This window comes from Protopterus annectens, chromosome 11.part0, assembly GCF_019279795.1.
Source record: "Protopterus annectens isolate FY-2018-M chromosome 11.part0, PAN1.0, whole genome shotgun sequence".
NCBI lineage: Eukaryota > Metazoa > Chordata > Ceratodontiformes > Protopteridae > Protopterus > Protopterus annectens.
This window is the reverse complement of record NC_056745.1, coordinates 1,147,585,857-1,147,609,667: the sequence shown is the minus strand read 5'-3', so window position 1 is coordinate 1,147,609,667 and position 23,811 is coordinate 1,147,585,857. Positions and strand designations below refer to the sequence as shown.

General features: G+C 40.5%; 2 protein-coding genes across 7 annotated transcripts in view; one reads left to right on the top strand and one right to left on the bottom strand.

Annotated features, from left to right (window-relative positions):
• CCDC146 (coiled-coil domain containing 146) overlaps positions 1–23,811 on the top strand; it is a 4,019,163-nt gene that overhangs the window by 1,084,917 nt on the left and 2,910,435 nt on the right. The gene's annotated exons all lie outside the window — the stretch shown is intronic.
• LOC122815746 (fibrinogen beta chain-like) overlaps positions 1–23,811 on the bottom strand; it is a 674,021-nt gene that overhangs the window by 61,244 nt on the left and 588,966 nt on the right. For all 6 annotated transcript variants that reach the window (XM_044088499.1, XM_044088501.1, XM_044088503.1 and 3 more), the window contains one exon: positions 22,513–22,581. In XM_044088499.1, coding sequence (XP_043944434.1) covers positions 22,513–22,581 — 69 coding nt within the window. The remainder of the gene's footprint in view (positions 1–22,512; positions 22,582–23,811) is intronic.

Here is a 23,811-nt window from a genome sequence, read left to right as displayed (position 1 = left end):
CAGGATGTTTTTTCTGAGGCTTCCCTTAATCCTAATTCTTTACCTCCGGCCCCTGTCAAGCCAGACAGATACTACAGAGTTCCAGAGGCTCATAAATATTTATATAAGAGTCCTAGAGCTGACCCAGAAACTATTAGCCAGGGACCTAAGGGTGTCAGGGCTTCTGTAGTAAAGAATCCAGTTCCTCTGGATAAAGATTCTAGAGCTTTGGATAGGTGGAGTAAAAAAGTGTATACCTCCTCCACACTAGCTATGAGGGCTTTGAATTGCCAGTTTCATATGCTGAAGTACCAGAATTTTCTGTTAAGTCAGTTGAAATCTAAGGTAGATGCTTTAGCTGAGGGTATAGAGTGTAAGGAATTGCAGGATTTAGTTCATGCCTCTGATCAGGTAGGTAAGCATTCCTTGCAGTGTGGCTTTGATGCTCTTCAGGCTTCTTCCAGGGTGGCGGCCACTGGTTCAGTTATTCGTAGGCACGCCTGGCTTAAGGATCAGAATTTGTCAGAGCATATTAAAGCTCGAATTTTTGGATGCTCCCCTCCAATCTGAAGTTCTTTTTAGTTCTCCTGTGGAGTCAGTTTTGAAGAAAATGGAAGACAAAGCTAAGTCCATGCAGACAGTTAAGGAATTTTTACAAGTGCAGCCCCCTAAGTTTAGCAGAAATTGGCCTGCAAAAGGATGGGCATATCCTTCTTCCGATTACCAGTCTAAGGGCAGATCTAGACGTGGTAGGGGCAGAGCTCATGCTCAGGGTTCTTTCAGACCTAGGACGTGGAGTTCTCCTGCACAATCTTCTGGTGAGGGCAGGGGTCAGCCTTTTCATAAACAGACCCAATGACCTGTATCTCCAGCTGCCAGATTCCTCCTGTCTGGCAGCTCCTCTAGGAGGAAAGTTGGCACTCTTCAAGCAAAATTGGCTTTTGGTAACCCAGGACAAATGGGTGTTGGACATTATAGATCGAGGCTACAAGTTTTATTTTCACACCTTGCCTCCTTTCAAAGGCATGCCGGACGTACCTCCTCAGCAAAAGCTGGAGGCTCACAAACAGATTTCTTTACTTTTAAAAATGGGGGCTATTCAGGTGGTACCTCCGTCAGAAGTAGGCCTAGGATTTTATTCTCGCCTGTTCCTTGTGCCAAAGAAGGGGAACACTTGGAGGCCAGTTCTGGATTTGTCTATTCTCAACACATACCTAGACATCCCAAAATTCAAGATGCTAACTTTACAGCAACTTCTGCCTCTGCTAGGCAAAGATCACTGGATGGTAACTCTGGATCTCAAAGAGGCTTATCTTCACATTCCTATCAGGCCCAGCTGCAGGAGGTTCCTGCGTTTTCGGGCTGGTACTTTTCATTATCAGTTCTCTGCATTGCCCTTTGGCTTATCTACTGCCCAGGGTGTTCACAAAGGTCCTGGCTCCTGTGATAGCCTTCTTAAGACTAAGAGGAATACAAATTTATCCTTATTTGGACAATTGCCTGATTCTTGCTCAAGACAAAGTCACATTACTTCAGCATCTACAGTATGTAATGGCAGTGTTAAGGTGCCTAGGGTATTCTGTGAACGAAACAAAGTCCAGTCTAGTACCCTCTCAGGACATGTGCTTTCTGGGTGTGAGACTGAATACAGCCTCTCAGATGGCTTTTCTGACCCCGGACAAACAAAGAAATCTTCCCCTATACTTTCAGAGATTATCCCTACTGTCCAGGCTGACTGCAAGGACAGTCCTTCAAGTCTTGGGGTTCATGGCATCTTGTATTCTGGTACTTCCCAATGCCAAACTACATATGAGGAAGCTACAATGGTATCTCAAAAGTGTATGGACTCAACACTGCCACGATTTGGACACTGTCATTCAGATAATACCTTGCATCCAAAGGGAATTTTTGTGGTGGGCTCAGGAATGTCACCTAAACAAGGGACTCTCTGTGACCCGACCAGAGACGAGTCAGATCCTAACGACAGATGCCTCGGACATGGCTTGGGGAGCACATTTCAATGGGAGATGGGTTCAAGACACGTGGCCTCCCAGACTACAGCATTTGCATATCAACATGAAGGAGATGTTAGCAGTACAATTTGCTCTGATGGCTTTCAAGGATCTACTTCAACCGGGACAGGTGTTGATTCAAACAGACAACAGAACAGTCATGTGGTACATCAACAAGCAGGGGGGAACCCATTCGTACCCTCTTTGCAGACAAGCTAGGTTTTGTGGGAGACTGCTCTGAGTTTGCACCTCACTCTTCAAGCAAGGTTTCTGCCAGGAGCACAGAACTCCTTAGCAGATGTTTTGAGCAGGCAACTAGTGGATCCCCACGAGTGGAAATTGGATCCCCATGTATTTCAACAGTTGACAGTGGCTTGGGGAACTCCAGACATAGATCTGTTCGCATCCCCACAAAATTTCCAACTGCCAAAATTTTGCACAAAGATGTTTCACCCAGAAGCTTGGAAAGTGGATGCTCTATCTTTCAGTTGGAACAACCTTCACGTCTATGCCTTTCCTCCTCTGCCTCTCCTTCCCAAGGTGCTCTTGAAGGTCAGACAGGACAAGCCTTGCATGATCCTTATAGCTCCAGATTGGCCACGTCAGCACTGGTACCCTTTGCTGAGGAGTTTAGTTCGGGAGCCTCCTTGGCCTTTGCCACCAATTCCACACCTTTTGTCTCAGGCAAGCAATCATTTCCTCAATGTCAGGATACAGTCCCTGCATCTGACAGCCTGGCATATTCTGTTTTAGACCCTGGGGGGTCGCAGCTTCCTCAGCAAGTTTTAAATGTCATTTTGGAAGCCAGGCAGCCTAGTACAAGAAAAGTTTATGCTGATAATGGAGGAGATTTTTTCTTTGGAGCACAGCAAAGAGCTTTGATGTTTCACGGCCTAATTTGAGTGTTACACTACAGTACCTTACAGAATTATTAGACAAGGGTTTGTCTTTCTCCTCCGTGAAAGTTCATGCTGCAGCCATTTCTGCTCACTATGACTGTGACCCACCATTATTTTCTCACCCTTTGTTTAAGCAATTTCTTAGAGGGGCAAAGAATATAAGACCCCCCACGTAGAGCTCCTACTCCTTCCTGGGATCTCAATTTTGTGTTGGAAAAGCTGACTTTACCTCCTTTTGAACCTGCTGCTACAGCTGAGTTGAAGTTTTTGTCTTGGAAGACTGCTTTTTTGTTGGCCATTACGTCTGCTAGGAGGGTATCTGAATTACAGGCTCTAATGGCAGTTGAACCCTTCCTAATATTTCATAAGGATAGGGTATCCTTACGTACTAACCCTACTTTTATGCCTAAAGTTGTTTCTGATGTGGCCTTGAACCAATCTATTCATTTGCCTACTTTTTATGCTGATCCCCAAAATAAAGGGGAAAAAATTTTGCACACTTTGGATATTCACAGGCAGTTACATTATTATTTGAGCAGAACTAAAGGGTTCAGGCAGTCTCAACAGTTATTCATTTCTTTTGCCTTGGGTTCACAAGGAAAACCTGTTTCAAAGCAAACTATTTCTAAGTGGATTAGCCATTGTATTGCTTTTTGTTATTCTCATAATGGAAAGGAGGTTCCGGCTGGGATTAGACCTCATTCCACTAGGGCTACTGCCACTTCTACTGCTTTTTTAAGGGGAGTAGCTACTAAGGATATTTTGGAGGCAGCTACTTGGAGTTCAGTGCACACTTTTACTAAACATTACCATCTCCTCTTTATTCCAAATCTAGGGCTGGGTTTGCCACTGCAGTTTTACAGGGCATGTTAGCAGCTCCTAGTGCTTTTTGATTTGGCCAACCTCCCTTACCTTTGCTTTGGGATTCTACCCACAGGTTATGACTGCAGCAATGTGAGACGAAGAACATAGTACAGTTTTGTACCTACCATAAATGTAGATGTTCGAGGATCCACATTGCTGCAGTCCAATTTACCCTCCCTCCTTCCCCTCTGTAGGTTAGGGTTGCTGTGTTGCTTTTGGGGTGATTATTTTTTCTGTAATTGGTAGTTGGGTATTTTCTATGTTTGGCTATGGCCTTCTGACATCTGGGGCAAGAAAGACTGAGGATATGGCGTCGGTCATGCGCTTTAGTACCACTGCGTACTGACGTCAGATCTGAGCGACTATGACCGACGCCAGCCTAACACTTTGGTATTCGGGCCGACCGAGGACAGCGGACTACCCACAGGTTATGACTGCAGCAATGTGGATCCTCGAACATCTACATTTATGGTAGGTACAAAACTGTACTTTTCTACTGCTAAAAATCCTACCCCTTCTGATAGAGACAACAGGGTGCTGGATAGATGGGGTAAAAAGGTTTATACTTCTGCAACCTTGGCAATCAGGGCTTTAAGCTGTCAATTTCATATGCTAAAATATCAACAGCACATCATGGGAATGCTTAAACAGAAAATGATGTTGATTTCTGACTGTGTGGAAAATAAAAATTTACAGGATTTATTGCATTCAGCTGAACAAGTTGGAAAACATATATTGTAATGTGGTTTTGATTCTTTAGAGGCCTCTTGCAGGGCTGCTGTTACTGGATCTGTGCTTAGAAGGCATGCTTGGCTTAAGGAGCAATCTCTGCCTGATCATGTTATACCAAAATTGTTGGATGCTCCTTTGCATCAGTACCGTCTGTTTGGCAATAAGACTGAAGAAGTTCTAAAAAAGATGGAAAATAAAGCTAAATCTATGCAAACTGTGAAAGATTTCTTACAAGTGCAACCTCCAAGATTTAGTAGGCACTGGCCTACTAAGAACTGGTCCTTTCCAGCTCATTCCAGATCCACTCAAGCCAAACCCAGACAAAAAAAAAAAAAAAAAAGCACCAGGTTTCAGTCCCAAGGGACTCTCAGAACTAAGCAATGGGGTGCTTCCACTTCCAAATCTAGAAATAACAAGACACCACTCTATGGTAAACAGTTTCAATGACTTTCCTTTAAAATTACCAAGCACTTACCTCTCAGTCTCCCCATTGGGGGGAAAACTGGCTCTTCTTGCAAAAAACTGGCAATGTATAACCCAGGACAAATGGGTTTTAAATATAGTGTCCCAGGGATACAGATTTCATTTCCACACATTGCCAACTCCAAACAGGTGGCCAAACCTGCCCCCAAATCAGTGGACAGAGGCTCAGAAACAAGTACTTTCCCTCCTAAGCATGGTGGCTATTCAACCAGTACAAGAAGAAAAAAGGGACAAGGTTTCTATTCCGGACTTTTCCTGGTACCCAGAAAAGACAAATCATGGCATCCAATTCTGGACCTGTCTACTCTAAACACCTTTCTGGACATTCCAAAATTCAAGATGCTGACTCTTCACCACTTACTTCCTATGCTAGACAAGGATGCCTGGTTGGCAACTCTAAATTTAAAAGAGGCTTACCTGCATATCCCAATCAGGGAAGCTTGCAGAAGATACCTACGCTTCAAAGCAGGCTACTTGCATTATCAGTTCTCTGCACTGCCCTTTGGCTTGTCTACTGCACCCAGGGTATTCACAAAGTGCCTGGCTTCAGTAATTGCATTTTGCAGGCAAAGAAATATTCAGATATAACCATACCTAGACGATTGTCTAATTCAGGCAGAAAACCAGGCCATACTGTTAAAACATCTGGCGTTTGTAAAAAGGGTTCTAACTTGTCTAGGATATACCATAAACTAAAAGAAATCACAACTGGTACCCTCTCAAATAAATTACATTCCTGGGTGCAAGCTTGAATGTAACTGCCCAGATGGCTTTCCTCATGCCAGAAAAGCAAATTCATTTGGTGACTTACTTCAAACAGGTGGCCACAAAAACCCTGCTATCTGCAAGACAAATACTGCAAGCCTTGGGGTTCATCTCCTGCATTCTTCTAATTCCATATGCAAGACTGCATATGTGGAAACTTCAGTGGTACTTAAAAAGTTTATGGAGTCAACATTGTCACAGCCTGGAAACAATGATTCCTATCATACCTTGCCTACGCCCAGTTCCTATGGTGGGCAGAAGCCTGCCACCAAAACAAGGGACTACCATTCATACCACCCCCTGCCACCCAAACCCTAACTACAGATGCATCAGACTATGCATGGGGGGGGGGGCTCATCTGGCAGGGAAGTGCATTCAGGGCAAATGGAGCCCAAATCAAATGCATCTACATATCAATCAAAAAGAAATGCTAGCTGTACAGAATGCTCTGACAGTCTTCAAGGACTACCTTCATCCAGGACAACTAATGGTAAAGACAGACAACACCATGGTTATGTGGTACATAAACAAGCAGGGGGTACACATTCCTACCCCCTCTGCACATTAGCCATGGCATTATGGAACACAGCTTTGAGCTACCAAGAACAACTACAAGCTCAATTCCTGCCAGGAAAGCTGAATATTCTGGCAGATGAACTAAGCAGAAATCTCATGGACCCACACGAATGGAAACTGGAACCACGGATTTTCAATATGTTGACAAGCAAATGGGGGAGCCCAGACATAGATTTTTTTGCCTCACCCCAGAACTACCAGTTGAACAAATTTTGCACAAGAACTCCTCACAAAAAAACCTGGAAGGTGGATGTGCTGTCCTTCAGCTGTCATGTCAGTCTATGCCTTTCACCCTCTGCCTCTCCACTCCAAAGTTCTGCTAAAAGTCAAACAGGGCAAACCAAAAATGATTTTGATTGCTCCAGACTGGCCACGCCAACATTGGTACCCACTCCTGCGCAGTGTGTCAAAAATTTCTCATAGCACCTGCCTCAGACACCTACCTTACTGTCTCAGCAGGAGAACCAAATCCTGCACCCTCAGCTCCCAACATTGAATCTTGCAGCTTGGCCAATCATTTAAATTCCCCCTTAGCATCCCTCAGCAAACCTGTGATGGATGTCATTTTGGAGGCAAGAAGACTTAGTACTAGAAAATCTTATGCTAACAAATGGAAAAGATTCTGTGCCTGGAATCAATCTCAAGGGATGAGCACAGCAGTGCCCAGTTTACTTCAGATTTTGCAATACTTAACTGAGATGCTTCACAAGGGCCTATCTTTTTCCTCTATTAAAATCCATGCCTCAGCCATTTCAGCTCATTACAACACAGAACCTCCCCTCTTCTCTCATCCTCTGTTCAAGCAGTACCTCAGAGGGGCCAAAAACCTGAGACCACCCAGGAGAGCTCCAACCCCTGTCTGGGACCTTAACTTTGTATTGGAGAAACTTACTCTGCCTCCTTTTGAGCCAGCTGCTACTGCAGACATAAAATTTCTTTCTCGGAAAACAGCCTTCCTTCTGGCAATTACTTCAGCTAGAAGAATATCTGAGTTACAGGCCCCTATGGCAGTGGAGCCTTTCATCATTTTCCATGCGGACAGGGTGTCCCTCAGGACCAATCCATCCTTCATGCCTAAGGTGGTATCCAGTGTGGCTCTTAATCAGTCCATTCGTTTGCCAACTTTCTTTCCCAATCCACAGAACAAAGGGGAACGGATTCTGCATTCATTGGATATGCACAAACAACTGAAATTTTATTTGGACAGAACTAAAATTCGAAGAACATCTGAACAACTGCTAGTGGCATTTGCTGCAGGGCCAGTGGAAAAGGCTATTTCAAAACAAACCATTTCTAAATAGATAAGCCATTGCATTCATTTCTGCTACAAGAATCACGGAAAGTTTATCCCCCAGGAGATCAGATCTCATTCCATCAGGGCTGCATCTACATCTACAGCCTTTCTCAGAGGTGTTCCTACCAGGAATATTCTAGAAGCTGCTACCTGGAGTTCAGCTCATACTTTCACCAAGCATTACGATTTACCAATTTTCTCTAAATCCAGATCTGGCTTTGCCACTGCTGTCTTGCAGGGCCTTAAAGCTGGTCCTAATGCTGTATAAATCCATCCTCCCAACCATGGCTTTGGGAATCTACCCAAATGTAATGACTGCAACAGTGAAACACGAAGAACATAGTACATTTGTGTACACTTACCATAAATGTAGATGTTCGAGTGTATTCATTGTTGCAGTCCTGGTTACCCTCCCTCCAGCCCCCTGTTTTTTCTCTGACTATATCTCTACTTTCTGTTCCTACGCTTAAAAGCCTTTTTGGTGTATTTGCTTTTGATTGGAGGTATATTGCTGTAATTTAACATTATATTTTGCTCCCCATTCAGGGGCACCTGACATCTGGGGCAAGAAAAACTGAGGTAATGACGTCGGCTGCATGTTTTATACCCCTGACGACCTGATGTCATGGAAGAAGGGACAGCAACTGACGGAGGACCCAAGACTTTCTTAATCAGGCTGACTGAGGGCAACCTGCCAGCAGATTACCCAAATGTAATGACTGCAACAGTGAATACACTCAAACATCTACATTTATGGTAAGTGTACACAACTGTACTTTCTTGTGCTGTTAATTTAGTGAATGTAGAAAAGGTCCATTCGACCTGGATCAGAGGATGCCTTGTATGCCAGGCATAGATTGCCTGCCTGTAGCCAATAGGAGACAGAGTATAGAGACAGGGATTTAAAGCAATCAATATATGACAATTTTTTATACCCTGGATTCTGTTGTTAAGGAAGCTTTGAGGGTGTTCCAACTGTTGCATATGTCTGGTTAGGTACATGCTGAAGGGGACATTATATTCAATGATGGGTCTGATAAAGGCCAAATAAAGTGATACTATGACTTCCTTGGACCTGTACTCCATGCCCTTACTGGCATAGAATGATTTTCTTACTACCTTGGTCATATGTTGCTCAAAGGCCCAAATACTGTCTACATATGTTCCCAGATTCTTGACTACTGGGTCAACTCTTAGGGGTGTCTTATCGATTGAGTTATTAGCCAGGGTGGCTGTTTTCCGAAAAGCCATTATAATGCATTTCTTGGCATTAAGTTTTAATCTGTGACTTTGATACCAGTCACGTATCTATGTTAGACCCTCTTGTAAGATGTTTGTGTCACAGGTAGAATCTGTGACAGCTTCAAATTTGCAGTCATCTGCAAAGTTGGTCAGCCAAATGCCCTTGACATTAGCCCTTACCTCTGAGACATAGATGCCAAATAGGAGTAGTCTCGGCACGCAGACCTGAGGTACCCCCTGTTGACCTGTCTCTTAGTGGAGGTAGTCTCACCAAACCTGACTTCCTGGGTCTTGTCTGTGAACCAACTGACAACCCAGTGAGTTATGTAGGGGTTTATGCCCAGTTTGGTGATTTTGTCACCAAATTTAGTAGGCTTGACTTTCCCTTGACAAAGCGAAACTGGAATGGGTCTAATGTCTGAAGGTTGCTTTTGTCTTTGTTGATCATTTACATAATTTGTTCCATGGCTTTACATTAGACTAGTCAGACTTAGGGGTCTGTAGTTTCTGGGGTCAGTTGATGGTGCACCCTTGTGAAATTGGATATTTGTTACAGTCCTCTATTCTTGTGATACAAAGTCTATATTGAGGCTGTAGTTGAAACGTGACTCAAGTGGTCTTGATAGGTTTCAAGCTATTTAGGAGGCATCCCAAGATATTGCCAGGGCCCTCTGAGACTGTGTTTTTGGCTTTAGTGAGCACCACCAGGACCTGCTCCTTTGCTAACAGTTGGAGGAGGAGGTATGCTAGTAGGTATTTTATGGGGTGCGGAAAGGGGAGTGTGTGGGGGGGTGAAGTTTGAGCTGAATTTGTCAGCCAGCACGTCTGCTATGTCACTCTGCTTAGTGAAGGTGAAACCACCGACCACCAGTTCAGCACACTGCTGTGTGTTGTCTTTGAGGTTATGCACATAGCTGTATAAAGCCTTAGGGTTGTCTTTAGCATTGAGGGCTATGTTGATCATGTAATTGGCCTAGCTGGATTTAATTAATCCTCTTAGTTTCCTGTTTAGTTTAATTAGGAAGTTTATCTTTTTGGGAGTTGCTCTTCCTGATTTTAGCCATTACTTTTTTCCTACTCCCTTTACACCTGTCCCCAAGGAAACAAAAGAAGAATGGTCTGTTTGTGCTTAGGGCCTTTCTATGGTGATTCAGTTGCTTTATTCTATTTCTTCTCACTGCACTCATTAAAAGAGAATGAGAACATCTTCTCATTTAGATTCAAAATCAAATTCTGATACAAAGGTGGTTGGAGTAGATTATGATTCCCAAGTTTCGTTTCCTACTAAGCCAAAATACTGTGATCTCATAAGGCTGGTGGTTGCCAGCATGTTTAGTTATTTAGCTCCCCCTAGTGGCCAGACAAGAAGACTACCTTTGCTTCATCGTGGAAGCTAAAGTGGCACTGGTAACTAGAACTGTGCAAAAAGTAAAGGGTTCCACAGTGATACCTCTAAGAGACGCGACTGACTCCCACGGCCCTCACAGGTAACCTTAGGATTTTTAGCTTCAAATCTTTTTTTCATGTACACTGGGAATCAGAGTCTGAAGAAAATATTTCTTCAGATTCCACAAAACATGTATATCCAGCCAACACAGTGAAGACTACCACTTAAAATTCATTTTTTAAAACAGATGTTAAAAAGAATAAACAATAAAAAACACAGAGAAGATGAGGGCATTTTTGCCTATCACAGGCACTTCCTCAGATCTAATACACAGCAGTTAAAACATTCCAAAATACTCATTTACAAATCAGGTGGGCTACAGATCTAGATCTCAGCACAGGTCTTAAAGGTACAGAACCATTTAAGCCTTTCCCACAGACTCTAGTTTGACACTGCGAAGAGACAATGAGAGGTGTAGAATAAGTGGGTGGCCTCGGCCACCAGTGAAATACCACTACTCTTATTGTTTTTTCACTTACCTAGTGAGGCGCGGAGGTGAACCCCACTGGGGCTGTCGCTTCTTGCATCCAGGTGCGACCCGCTCCAGGGACATTGTTGAGTGGAGAGTTTAACTGGGGCGGTACACCTGTCAAAAACTAATGCAGGTGTCCTAAGGCAAGCCTGGGGAGGACAGAAACCTCCCATGTAGCAGAAGGGCAAAAGCTTGATTGATCATGATTTTCAGTATGAATACAGACCGTGAAAGCTGGCCCTCATGATCCTTCTGGCTTTTTGAGTTTTAAGCAAGAGTTGTCAGAAAAGTTACCACAGGGATAAAGGTACAGAACCATTTAAGCCTTTCCCACAGTCAGCATGCAGTTTTAAAATCCATTGTGTTTCTGCACAGTCAGTCTTTGTTTTTAATGTCACCTCTGCTAGTGTTAAGTTTAATTAGCACTAATACTAAAAACATAAATTTATGAGAAGGGTCAGTAGCTACAATGTATCTAGCAAGGGCATTTCTGATATCTTTCTTAGAAATATCATTGTTGTGCTCATGTATCCTGTCCCTTAGGGCCCTATTCGTTTTATCAACATAATGGCATTCACAAGTGTTGCAAACAGCAAGATACACTAATATTGTGCTTTTACATCTGCAAAAAAGTTAAATTGGTAAATATGCACATTATTCTTGTTACTATTGGTACTAGTCACATATTTATACGTTACAAGATTTACATGTATACGTCCCTTTCTTGCTTGATAGCAGCACATTTTTAGTCCTTGCAGGTTTATAGCATAATAACTGTTTCAGAGATGGATTGTTCTTAAGGCAAAACTTAGGAGTTGCGCCCAACAGACTTTTATGTGTCTCATCCGCAGTGAGAATATGCCAATTCTGTTTCACTATATCGCAGACAACATTAACATTATTAGAATAAGTAAGGAAGAGCCTAACCTTATTAAAGTCTGCATTAAGCATAGATGCAACATCCTCATTTCTACCAGAAAAATAAGGTCTAGCAGATTCTGACCTGTGCCATAGCACTTCCTTCTGTGCTACATCAATCTATAGCCTCTTAATAAAAATGTATTCTCTGCTGAGCAATAGATTCTAACATGTCACCATCATATGACACAGCCTTGATAATCTATAGAATTGTCCTTTCAACACACTTTTATGAACAAAATGTGGATGAATGCCTTGTCTATGTAAAATATTTACTTTCTTGCAAGGCTTCTTATATACAGTCGTGCTTAGACCTGTGTGAGTTCTATAAACATTAACATCTAAAAAGTTTATCATCTCATTTGAGTATTTCACAGTAAAATTAAGGAAGCTCATGGTACTTTGTAGATACTCCATAAAATCTGTCGGCATCTTCTGGACCTGTCCAAATAAAGAAGATGTCATCCGCAAAACAAGTGTAGAAGGGGATGAACCAACAAAATCTATTTTGGTCAGCCAGCACATATAAAAAAGTATTCATATATGCCTCTCCCAATGGTGCCTTCCATACGTAGTTCACGTAGGCTCATCTGTATATCACTCAAAAGTGCATTAACATTTATATCATTAAGCTTCTGATAGGTAGAAATATCACTCAGCATATTAGTCATACTTTCTAAGTACTTAACAGTGTCCATAAGCACAATCCCACACCCTCTTCAGATTCTCCTGTGGGAGAATTATCCTTTTCTGATACACTTGGATGGCTGAAGGACTTATTTAAATGAGAGCATAAGGAGGTATTTGCAAAGCAATGATGATATTATAAACTGTCAGTAGTGTAGCTAGGGCAAGGCGAAAGGGGCAAGTGCTCTGGACACCAAGTGTTGGTGGGGGTGTGATTACTGTTTAATGTATATTGGCTTTTAAAAGCCAGTATTGCATTCACAGTCAAAACTGAGTGCTGTAGTACACTGTATGTGGGCTAAACTGTAGCAATTGTCTTGCAACATCATAGCAAACAGTTTGCTACAGTTTAAATGTTAAAAAATATTTTTTTCTTTATCTTTTTTTGTTAGCAAAATCAGATCACTTTAGTGATCCGTATGTGGTTTAAACTGTCTGTAGTAACTGCATGTTACATTGTAACAAGCATTTTGCTACAGTTTAAAAGTAAAAAAAAAATAAAAAACATGTTTTTAAAGCAAAGCCTGAGCACTGAGCACTGTTCATAGGTGTGTACTAGGCTAATTGCCCTGGAGCCTTTACAAGCCTAGCCCAAAAAAATTGCCCAGGCATCATGCCACCCAATGTTAGTTCACTGTGCCCCTATCCAGTAGAGCAACTGGAGTGATCCCTGGGGTGAACTTTCTGTTACCCATCCCCTCGTCAAGATTTCTCTTGAAGAGGGCCAGCAAGGTACTCTGCTTGACAGGAATAGGAAGCTTATTCCAGATTATGGTCAGTCTTTGAAAAATGAATCTGTCTTTCCAGCATGTTCTGGTAATTGTGGTAATGAGATTGTGATCTCTGGAGCATGTGGTGAGGGGGGACTGGGATTTCTTTAGGTGTAGCATTTCAAGTAGGGCTGGGTCTGACATGGCTTTGTAAGTTAAGCAGAGATCACCTCTAAGTAGACATTAAGAGACTGAGAACAGCTGAAGTTTCTTGAGTCTGTCTGTATAGGACTTGTGTTTAAGGCCTGGGATCCTTTTTGTGAGGTACTTTTGTGGCCTCTCCAGCTGTTGTAGGTATTTGGTCAGGTACATGCCAAACGGGAAGTTATATTTGATGGTTACTCTAATGATGGATGAGTAGAGAGGGATAATGATCTCTTTCTTCCTGGATGCGAAACCTTTGGTTATAAGATGTGCCACATAGAAAGACTTTCTGACCACAGTGGCAATGTGGTGGTCAAAGGGGAGGTGGCTGTCAACATGGGTGCCCAGATCTTTTATGGCTCCTTCAGTGTTCAGTGGGCTCCCATCAATGTGGTAATTCATGGGAACTGAGTTTTTTTCCAAAGGGGATGACAATGCATTTTTTGGCATTATGCTTCAGGCCATGGTTCCGACACCAGTCACTGGTCTCAGAGAGGCCCGTTTGTAGGATGTCTGCATCACTTGGGGAGTTGATAATGACTCCTAGCTTGCAGTCAAGCAGTGAACTTGGTCAGCCAGAGTCCTTCTGTGTTGGCCTGGACTTCTGAGAAGTAGATGCCAAACAGGAGAGGGTCCAGGAACGAGCTCTGTGTTCTCCACTTGTGACTGGTCAACAGTCTGTCTTGGAATCTGCAACTTTCACTCTGTGGGTCCTGTCTGTGAGCCAATTTGCAACCCACCTAGTGATGTAAGGATTGATGCCTAGTTTGGTGAGTTTATCAATGATACCTGAGTGGGGAATGGTATCAAAGGCCTTGGCCAGGACGTAGGCTGTATGCAGTACCTTACCCTCATCCACAGCCTTGTTGACTGCCTCCAAAAACTCAACCAGGTTCAGCAGGCAGGATCTCCCCTTGACAAAGCCAAACTATGTGGGGTCAAGAGTTTGGAGATTACCTATATCTTTGTTAAACAGTTCCATGATGATGCGCTCCATAGCTTTGCCTACCAGACTCGTCAAGCTAATGAGGCGATAGTTCCTAGGATCTGTAGTTGCTCCCCCTTTATGGAGTGGGATGACTGTAGCAGTGCGCCATTCATTAGGTACATAGCCTATTTTTGTTTTACTTGGATCGCTTGTCTGTGTACTTAATAAAGGATTTTTGACTGGAAACAGACTGTCTGCCGTGCTTGGATTACTTTCGAATACTTAGTAATTCTCTACAATTATATCTTTTTTATTATTATTATTTTTTTTTTACTTAAGATGAGTTTAAGTTTACTACTTCTACAACTATTGACTGATCTGATTAATATACAGTGATAACTAGAGATATATGGACTGAAAATCTTTCACACTGAGAAGTTTCTTACACTGTTTTGTTTTTGGACCCACTATACTTGTTTAGTGGGTTGTTTTGAGACTTTGAGGATACCACGGAGATTACTTGTTTTTTTTTTATGTCTCTTGATATCCAACCTCCTGCTCCAATAAAATCAGATACATTATGTAGGTTTTCCCAGTCTCATAGGTACCCTTTTTTGTAGCACCAAAGATGATATTTCAGTAATTTCTTTGTGAAAAAACAGTAGCATCTGCCAAGGATGGCAGAGCCTTTTACCAATTTGGGGAAAAGGTTTACACCTCCTCAATCTTAGCCTTTAGAACTGTCAGTTGTCAGGTTCACATATCTAAATTTTTTTTTTGTCTTCTTTACTGATATGATATAAATCCTTCTTTGTTTCCTTGCTTTAATCATTTACTCAAGTCACCAAACTCTCTTTGAGATGCTCTTATGATGCCATGGATGCAGTATCTAGGGATGCAACAACTGGGTCCAGTCATGCATTGGTTTGCATGGTTATGAAGTCAAAATTGACATCAAAATGTAAGATCTGAAAATCTTAATGCCCCTCTGTATAAAGAGGTTTTCTTTGGCACTTTATCTGCAGATGTTTTAAAGAGGTTTGATGAGAGGGGAAAACTGATTCAAAGGGGTAATGGAAAATTTTCAGTCCCCTAAACCTCAATACAGCAGTAATTTTTTTCTCCGGTCCAGGACCTTTTTATAGAAAGCAATTTAAGCAAACACAGCAAAATTTAATAAAGCAATCCTTTAAGAAACAGTGTCAAAGCAGTTTCAAGAAAAACGGATGCTTTTCTCAAGTCCAGTCTCAGTCTAAGGAAAAATAACTGACTATGCTACCCTTCCTTCCCCATTCTTTCTCCATCCTGGCAGTCTTTAGAATCTTTCAAAGAATCTGTTTCTGCATCTGTCTTTTTGTTACCAGGTTACAACAGATTTGTGGAAACTGTGAACCCTTCAGAAAGGGTACAGATGAACATGAGATCTCTTCCCTCAATCCTAGGAATTCTGATCTTTCCTCAAAACCAGACCTACCTGTTTCCTCCCATAATTTCTCAAATACTTTCTTAGAGAGTAATTAAGCCTGTACCAGAAAATGAGTAGGATTCTACTCTAGGATATTCTTGGTACTCAAGAAGAAGAAAACCTGGAGAAATGTTTTGAACCTGTTTTTCGGTAAATCTCCATGGCAGATTCCACAGTTCAAAACACTTTTCTCTGCAATCTCTCTCTCTTTCCCCCGATTCCTCCATTAAGTTTCTCAGTGACTTTGGATCAAAAAGATGCTTACCACTATATACCCACTCACAGAAACTTCAGATACTTTTTAAGATTTTCTGTTTCTGGTTCAAGTGTTCAGTTCTGTTCCGTAACCTTTTGTTTGTTCACAAAGTCTAACCCCAAGGATTGCTTTTTTTTTAGGTTAAAAAGTATCCACATCTTTTCATACATGGATTGGCTTATTTTTTCAAACTCTTTTTAGAATGGTCAAGAATTTCTCCGCTTTGTCAGAAAATTGCTTCATAATAAACGTTTTCAACTCAGTGTAGAAAAATCTCATTCCTTCTCTTTAAACAATTTTTTCTGAGATGCCTGCTAGATGCCTATTTTTCAACTGACAGTATTCCTACCTCAAAAAAGTAATATTTTACAAAGAAATTAGTTTTCTTTACAACCTCTGATAACAGCAAGAGAATTTCTCAGGATTCTAGGACACATGGGTTCCACGATTCTTAAGGTTTCCTCAAGTCAAATTGCAAATGAGAATATTTCAATGTTTTTTCAAGTCAGTTTGGGTCCCGCAGCAGTACACTGTCTTTTTAAATTCCTGTTTTCAAGTTTGTCAGGAAAAAAAGTCACTGGTAGATAGATCAAACTTATTGTAAATTTAGGTCTTCCAATATCTTCATCATCCTCAACTCTGTCTGTAACTGCAGATGCCTCAGATTTTGCCTGAGCGTTGTATCCAAAGGATTCAAGATACAGAGTTCATATCACCTTGTCAGAAAGCAGCACATAAACATCAAAGTGGTGATGGGATTAGTGAATGCAAGCTTTAATGATCTGTGGACTAATGGACCTCTATTGGTAAACAAAGACAACACCACAGTCATGCTATACATAAACAAACAAGGAGAAACCAGATCATGCCCTCTGTGCAGAATAGCCAAGTTAGCCTGGAAGCTGGCAAACAGCACAATACTGTGGCAGACACTCTCAGGAATATTAGGAGAGACAGCCCCAATGAATGAATGAATGTTAGACACAGAAGCCTTCCAGGAGATAATACACCTTTTGGGAGCACTCCAGATAGATGTCTCCTCTATTCACAACAAATGGTTACAGAAATTCTCCTTCAGGACTCCCTGCAGAAAGGTCAAGAGGACAGATGCCTTCTCTTTCTCATGAATGGGAATATTCCTATATGCCTTATGTTCTTTCCAGTGATATCCAGAGTTTTATTAAAGGTCCAGAGGGACTCTAAAATTATTCTGGTAACTTCCTTTTGACCCATGCATCAGTGATTCTCTCCTCTTGAAAATGGCCATGGGAAGTTACCACACGTTTCCCCACAGAATGGACTTAATCACACAAGACAAGATATTGTTAATTCACCCCATTTTGCAAATTTGTTATGTAACAGCCTGAATGGCAGAATTCTAATCTCTCAGGCACCTATTTTCAGAAGATGTGCAGCAGGTCTTAAAGGAGGCTTAGGCGCCTGCTATTTAAAAATCTTATTTGGCTAAATGGAAGAGATTTTTTTGGTTGATGTCATAAAAAAACAATCTTCTTCTACCGAAGAAGCTCCTTTGGTCCTTTAGTATCTGTGGGAATTGTTAAAATGTGTCCTTTTCTACTTATCCATTAAGATTCATCGTTCAGACATTCCTTCCTGTCTGCCCTTGGATTCCCCCTTTCTTTCTTACATCAGGGTAAATAGATTTTGAAAAGGGTATCACACATTCATCCAGTTAGAAAACAGGTGACTTCTCCTGGGATCTTAACTTTGTGTTAGAAAAGTGAGCTCATCATACTGATTTAAAATTCCTTATATGAAAATCAATGTTACTGATTATTCTTCTGTTAGGAGAGTATCTCCTTTGCAAGCTCTTATGGTAATTCAGCTGTATCTTGCATTTCAAAAGGATAGGGTATCCTTAAGAATTACTCCTTCCTTCATGCCAAAGATGATATCTGAATTAACATTAAATCATTCTGTTTAGCTCCCTGTGTTCTTTGCATAACCAAATGATCAGTGAGAAAGAATTCTGCATACTTTGGATGTTCACAGACAACTCAAATACCATATTGACAGGACAAAGGACTTTAAAACTTTGTATCAACATTTCATTTCCTATGAAGATAAGAAAAAGAGACAAACCATGTCAAAGCAGACTATTTCCAAATGGTTATCCCATGCAGTTCAGTTTTGTTATGCATACCTTAGGAAGACCCTGTCTTCAAAGGTCAAGGCTTACTCCACCTGAGCCTCTGCTACCTCTAGTGCTTTTTGGAAAGGGGTGGACTTTAGAATAGTCTAGATGTAGCAACCTAGTCATTTGTACACATATTCACTAAACATTACAAGACTGAACTTTATTTTAGATCAGGAAGACATTTTGCTAGGACTATTCCCCAGGGGTTCTTGAACTCTGACCCTTCTTCCCCCTCCTGCCTTGCTATCTAAGCTTTGGCAATCAACCAGTATAACTTAGGCTACTGCAACAGTGATCTAATGCTGAACATAGTACAGCTGTGTAAACTGAATGTTTGAATTGATCACTGTTGCAGTAGTAATACCCCCTGCCTTCCACTTTCCTTTCCTTTCGTTTTCTGTTCTTCCTAACCTAACTGCCAGGGTGGGGTACCCCCTTATCCCTGTCTTTCCCCTCTCTCCTAACACACAACTTATCATTTACTGCTATTGCTTCCCTTTTTCTGTGAGGCTAGAAAGCTCTAATTGTTGGCACCTATACATCTCTTTTATTCCAGCATGCTCTCATGACACCTTGGGTATACTGGTGTGAGGAAGATGCCCTAAAGTTACAGATACCAGCCAGAAGGGTGATCCTTGGCAGGATATGACATGCATAACTTAGGCTACTGCAACAGTAATACATTTGATCATCTACTGTTATGGTAAGTTCACTTATACATCTGTATTTTGTCCAGACATTAATCAGTATTATTTCAGTGTTGTATACTTAAGTCTGAGCTAAAGTTAAGATATCAGGAATGGTCATCTAACATAAAAAATTGATATAATCAAACATGTGAGACAAGGCTGTTTGTTAACACAGTTTTTTATGTATATTGATAAGATATTTAAAGCTTTATTAAATGTTAGTATTGGTCTTTCAGAAATAAAGGTAAACGCATCTTCAGTTACTGGATATAAGGATGATTTGCTTGTATTAGCCGTGTCACAAAATGCATTAAAGAAGCAGATTGACTGAAGCGTATTGCTCTATGTTATTTCTAGCTTGGAATGAGATTGGCATCAATCTACCCCTGTTTGCTGTTCATTTTATGCAACTTTAACCAAACTTGTGTTGTCATTAAAAGGGAGAGGAGCTGAAAAGACAAAAGACAAATTTCTCCATTGTAAATTGTTGTCTCTGCTGAATTGTCCTTTTTTAACTCTAAGTATGTATACCAGTAAATTGCCTTTTTGCCCATTGTCCAGAAGTGGTAGATGTCTACAGTCCAAGAAAGAGGGCATCTAGAAGTATCAGGTTCACATAGTTGGTATGGGTGGGAGAGGAAAAGGACAGTAGTTGGATGAGGAAGGGGACTGGGCTCTTTGCTTTGTCACAGGGACTAAACGTTGTGTGATGGGATTTGTGTCCAGTCCATGAAAAGAAAAAGACAACACGTAGATGGCTGTTCCATGCATTTAAATATTGCTCTGCAAATGTGTACAGTAGAAGGTGGCAAAAGTAGGAAAGGAATGCATAATTATGCTGCATTTGTGTTTCATAACTGAGTTGTTAGCATTATGCTGTTTAGCTGGCCCAAGCCCCATAATGTCAATTTTTCATTCCTGGAATGTCAGAGGCGACATGACCAGTGCCTGTAGGTTATTGACAGTGGATATTACTCTGCAATTAGTGCAGTGCTTTTGTTGAGGACAGTTTTTTGTCCCACATTCTGTCATAGCAATGCATGCCAATAAAGTTGCTCTGTACTAGTCATATAAAAGAAGAGACCATCTGAAATGAGTTCTTAAAAGTAAAATTCAAAAGAATATTGGATCTAAGATGCTTGTATGTTGTTGGGGCTTACAGTCATTTTCTCAGATTGCCCAAGCATGAGTAATAGTTGAGTGAATTCAAAAGAAGTCAGAATATTGAATACAAGATTTTTTGGGGGTGGGGTGGGGGTGGAAAGGGCTTACAGTCTTTTGTTCAGATCACCAAAGCTTGATTCACAAGTTGCTAAAATTCAAAAGAATTTATTTGGGGAGGAAGTTTACAGTCATTTTTTCAGATCATTGAAGCTTGATTCATGGTTGCTAGAATCTGTTCTGAGCAGAGTAAGAGAGTAGAGTAAGATAGGAAACATTCACTTTATAGCAGGTTATGGGTATTGTAGGTCAGTGTACCTTACAGGAATAGCAAAATAGATTTTGCTTTACATGTTATTAAGTGCTGTTTTTCTAAAGTAAGCATTGTAGGGGGCAAAGATTCCCACATGGGGTGTACATGAGAGCTGCCCTGCAAAAAAACTGCTTTTCATTGCTTTCATATTAGCTCACAAAATGATGAGTATCACTAAATGCAGTATAACATGTACTTGAGCTGTTATTTATGAGATGATGTGAGTGAGCTGCTATGATGCAAGATCCATTGAATAGATTACTAACTACACTTGATGTCAGCCACAATATATAAATGTAGTGTATCCATTCTGGGGACATTTTTGTTGAAAACATTACTTCAGAAGAGGTATGGCAACAGGAATATATATTAAGATATGAGGAATCGTAATATTCAAGTATGCCGCGCCAGAGCTTGGAGAGAAAACACAAGTCACTGACAAGATAGAGGAAAGACTAGAAGCTACATTGTAGGCTAAGAGCTATGTCATGACTCATAAATGAAACTGCACACTGAAAGTTGTAATGTGGATTGTAACCTTTTAGGTCACATTTTGAGATGGCATTCTTTGCAGTACCATGCTCCTAAATTATAGCAAGTAACTAATATCTATGTCTTTCTTGCTGAGAATTGCAAGAGCCAAGACACACTGCATAAAATATGTCTGAAGTTTGGTTTATTTTGGTAATTCATACTGTCTTATTAATTTTATTGGTATAGCGTAAAATTTCAGTCCACGTGCACACAAAACTGCTCAGAATAATGCAAGAGCTTCCAAAAATGGAATCGTCTGTAACAGCAAAGCAGGAATCATGGTGCTTAATGGCATTCTTACTAAGGAAAATATGTTCAGGCTTCTTCAATTATTGCATTTCTCCCAGCTTTCTAGATCACTTTATTAAGTGTAAACCTTTTTCTTCATGTACTCACTGTTTCCCTTTCAGGAAGGGCTGGGTATTTAATTATGTTATGTTTTATTACTTGAGATTTAATTAAAACTTCCAGTTCAAATCAGATTCCAAGTTTACTGTCAAAACCTTTCACTGTAGTTTTTTCCTGTCAATGGCTGCAACCTACATAAAGATTCATACATAACAAGTTACCACAGTGTTTTTTCTTTCTAATTGTGCTAGATGCTTTCTGGCTGGCTATTAGAAAACATAACAGGAAATTATGTTTCTTTTATGAAGTGCTGGCTACAGTGTTTGTAATGTATACTTGGAATGAGCTGAGTTTATGAATGTATTTCCTCGTAATCATTCTTTCAGACTATGCATGTCCTCTAATTTCAAAAATCTGGGGAAAAATCCAAATGTGAACTAAAGATGAAATATTTGTTTTGAGACACCAAGCTATGTCCTTGAAGTTTTGAGTTTATGAATGTATTTCCTCGTAATCATTCTTTCAGACTATGCATGTCCTCTAATTTCAAAAATCTGGGGAAAAATCCAAATGTGAACTAAATATGAAATATTTGTTTTGAGACACCAAGCTATGTCCTTGAAGTTTGTCAGAATTTGACACAGTTTGCACATGATATGCTGCCGGTACATTACATAAAAAAAACCTTTGCTCATTAATACGATCACAGTAGTATTTACTGTGTTGATTTAAGAATAGTTTATCAGAAAATTGTCAGTACATCAGTTCTTAAAGTATTAAAATAAGAAAAGGTTGAAATAACCTGTTTCCTGAAGCAGGACCAACACCATAAAACAATATGTTGGATGTACTTTTTATGCTAGCATTATGTTGCTGTTGTGTCTTTCGGCTTTTCCCGGTTAGGGGTCGCCACAGCGGAACTCCGGTCCGCTAATGATTGGCAGTAGATTTTTACTTGCCAAGTTGCCAGCTCTGACGCACAACCTTCAACGAAGGTACGCCCATTCATGCATGTCTCCACGCAGAAGACGCTCTAACTGAGAATTGAACCGGACAGCATCTTACTGTGAGGCGACAACGCTACCGCAGCACCACCACCGCAGTATTATTCTAGCATTATATAGAGGTTAAAAGTCAGTTACATTTCCAGATTGCATTATTGATCAGTGGATTTACCAAAACTAAAATGCATTTATTCTACTGGGAAAGAAACAGCATTCTGTGTATTTCTAATTGTGTTATTTAACAAAGAACAAAATAGACTGCATTTTTTTTCTGTAATATGTGCTGTTGCCTCCACAGAGGTAGAATAACAGATGCTAGTGAAGAGTATAAAATAAACTGGAAAACGTAAATTCAGATTTGAAAAATCATACCTGTGTTGTCTCTTCGTGCACTCGGAGTGGGTACACCTGTTGCCACTTGAGGAATTTCTGTTGAGGTCTCTAAAACAATTTGATAGTGACTTAAAAATGCATGTTCAGGTTGTTTAAATAATAAAAACTTGTAGTAACACTGCAAGAATATATGGCTACATTGCTAGATTTTTTTAATGTAATCAAGGCATTTTCCGTAGACCAGCACTAAGCACTAAAACTGTTAGGGTTGCATTGGAGGCTGTTGACATAAGATCAGTAACACAAACCTAAAAATAAACACTTAAAGCAGGTTAAGGACCTCATTTTTTGCCCCATCTCATGTGTCTATTTCTCTGCTTTCTAAAGTGCTGCTGAAAGTAATATTAACAGTTTAAATCTTCTCACATTCCATTGTGGAATGTTTTATACTTGCCTTGTGTGTTCTTGTATGTATTAATTAACTTTTTCTAATTCCATAGCCTGGTTTATGTATTCACCCATAGTACATGAATAAAAAATGCTATGTTTTATTACACTATAGCCACTGCCTGTATTCATATTGTGCCTACTTACTGTTGTATGGTATAACTTCTGAAAGATATTACCTTTTACTGTTGATTCTTATGAAGTACTTACATGTTGAAGTCTTTGTATTCGTGGGGATTCCGATGAAGATTCTCCATCGGTTTTATTGGTTTTGACTGAGCTACCTTATATCTCCTTTGTGTACTTGTAGTGTTATGGTTTCTACACCTGTACACAGCGATACAAATATTACTAAAGTTACTGCAGAGAAATTCCCTGGTTTTAGTATTGGTGGAAATACAGGAGGGAGGTCCAGTACAACCAGGTCTCTAATAACACAGTAAGCAAGATAGAGAGCTCCCATCCAAAGTCATAAGGAGACAGAGCTTCCAGCCTCTTTTGATAGTTCAGGGCTTTAGCCATGTAATCTTTGTGTTAAGAAACTTTGAAGTCTTTCTAATTGTTTGATATTTTTAGTGAGATACATCCCAAAGGGGTGCATTGTAGTCAGCAAATGGTCTGAGCAAAGATGAGTATAAGGGAGTGATTACCTTTTTTGACCTTGATGATATTCCTTTGGTAATTAGTTGTGCTAAATAGAAGTACCTCCTGATAATCATTAGCATATGATGGTCAAAAGAAATGAAATTATCAACCCAAGTTTTTAGGTCCTTGGTTACATTTTAGTTATGAAATTATTTATTTATTTATTTATTTATTTATTTATTTATTTATTTATTTATTTGCAGTTGGTTTACCAGGATAGTCCATTGGGCCAATAAGAACTCGTTT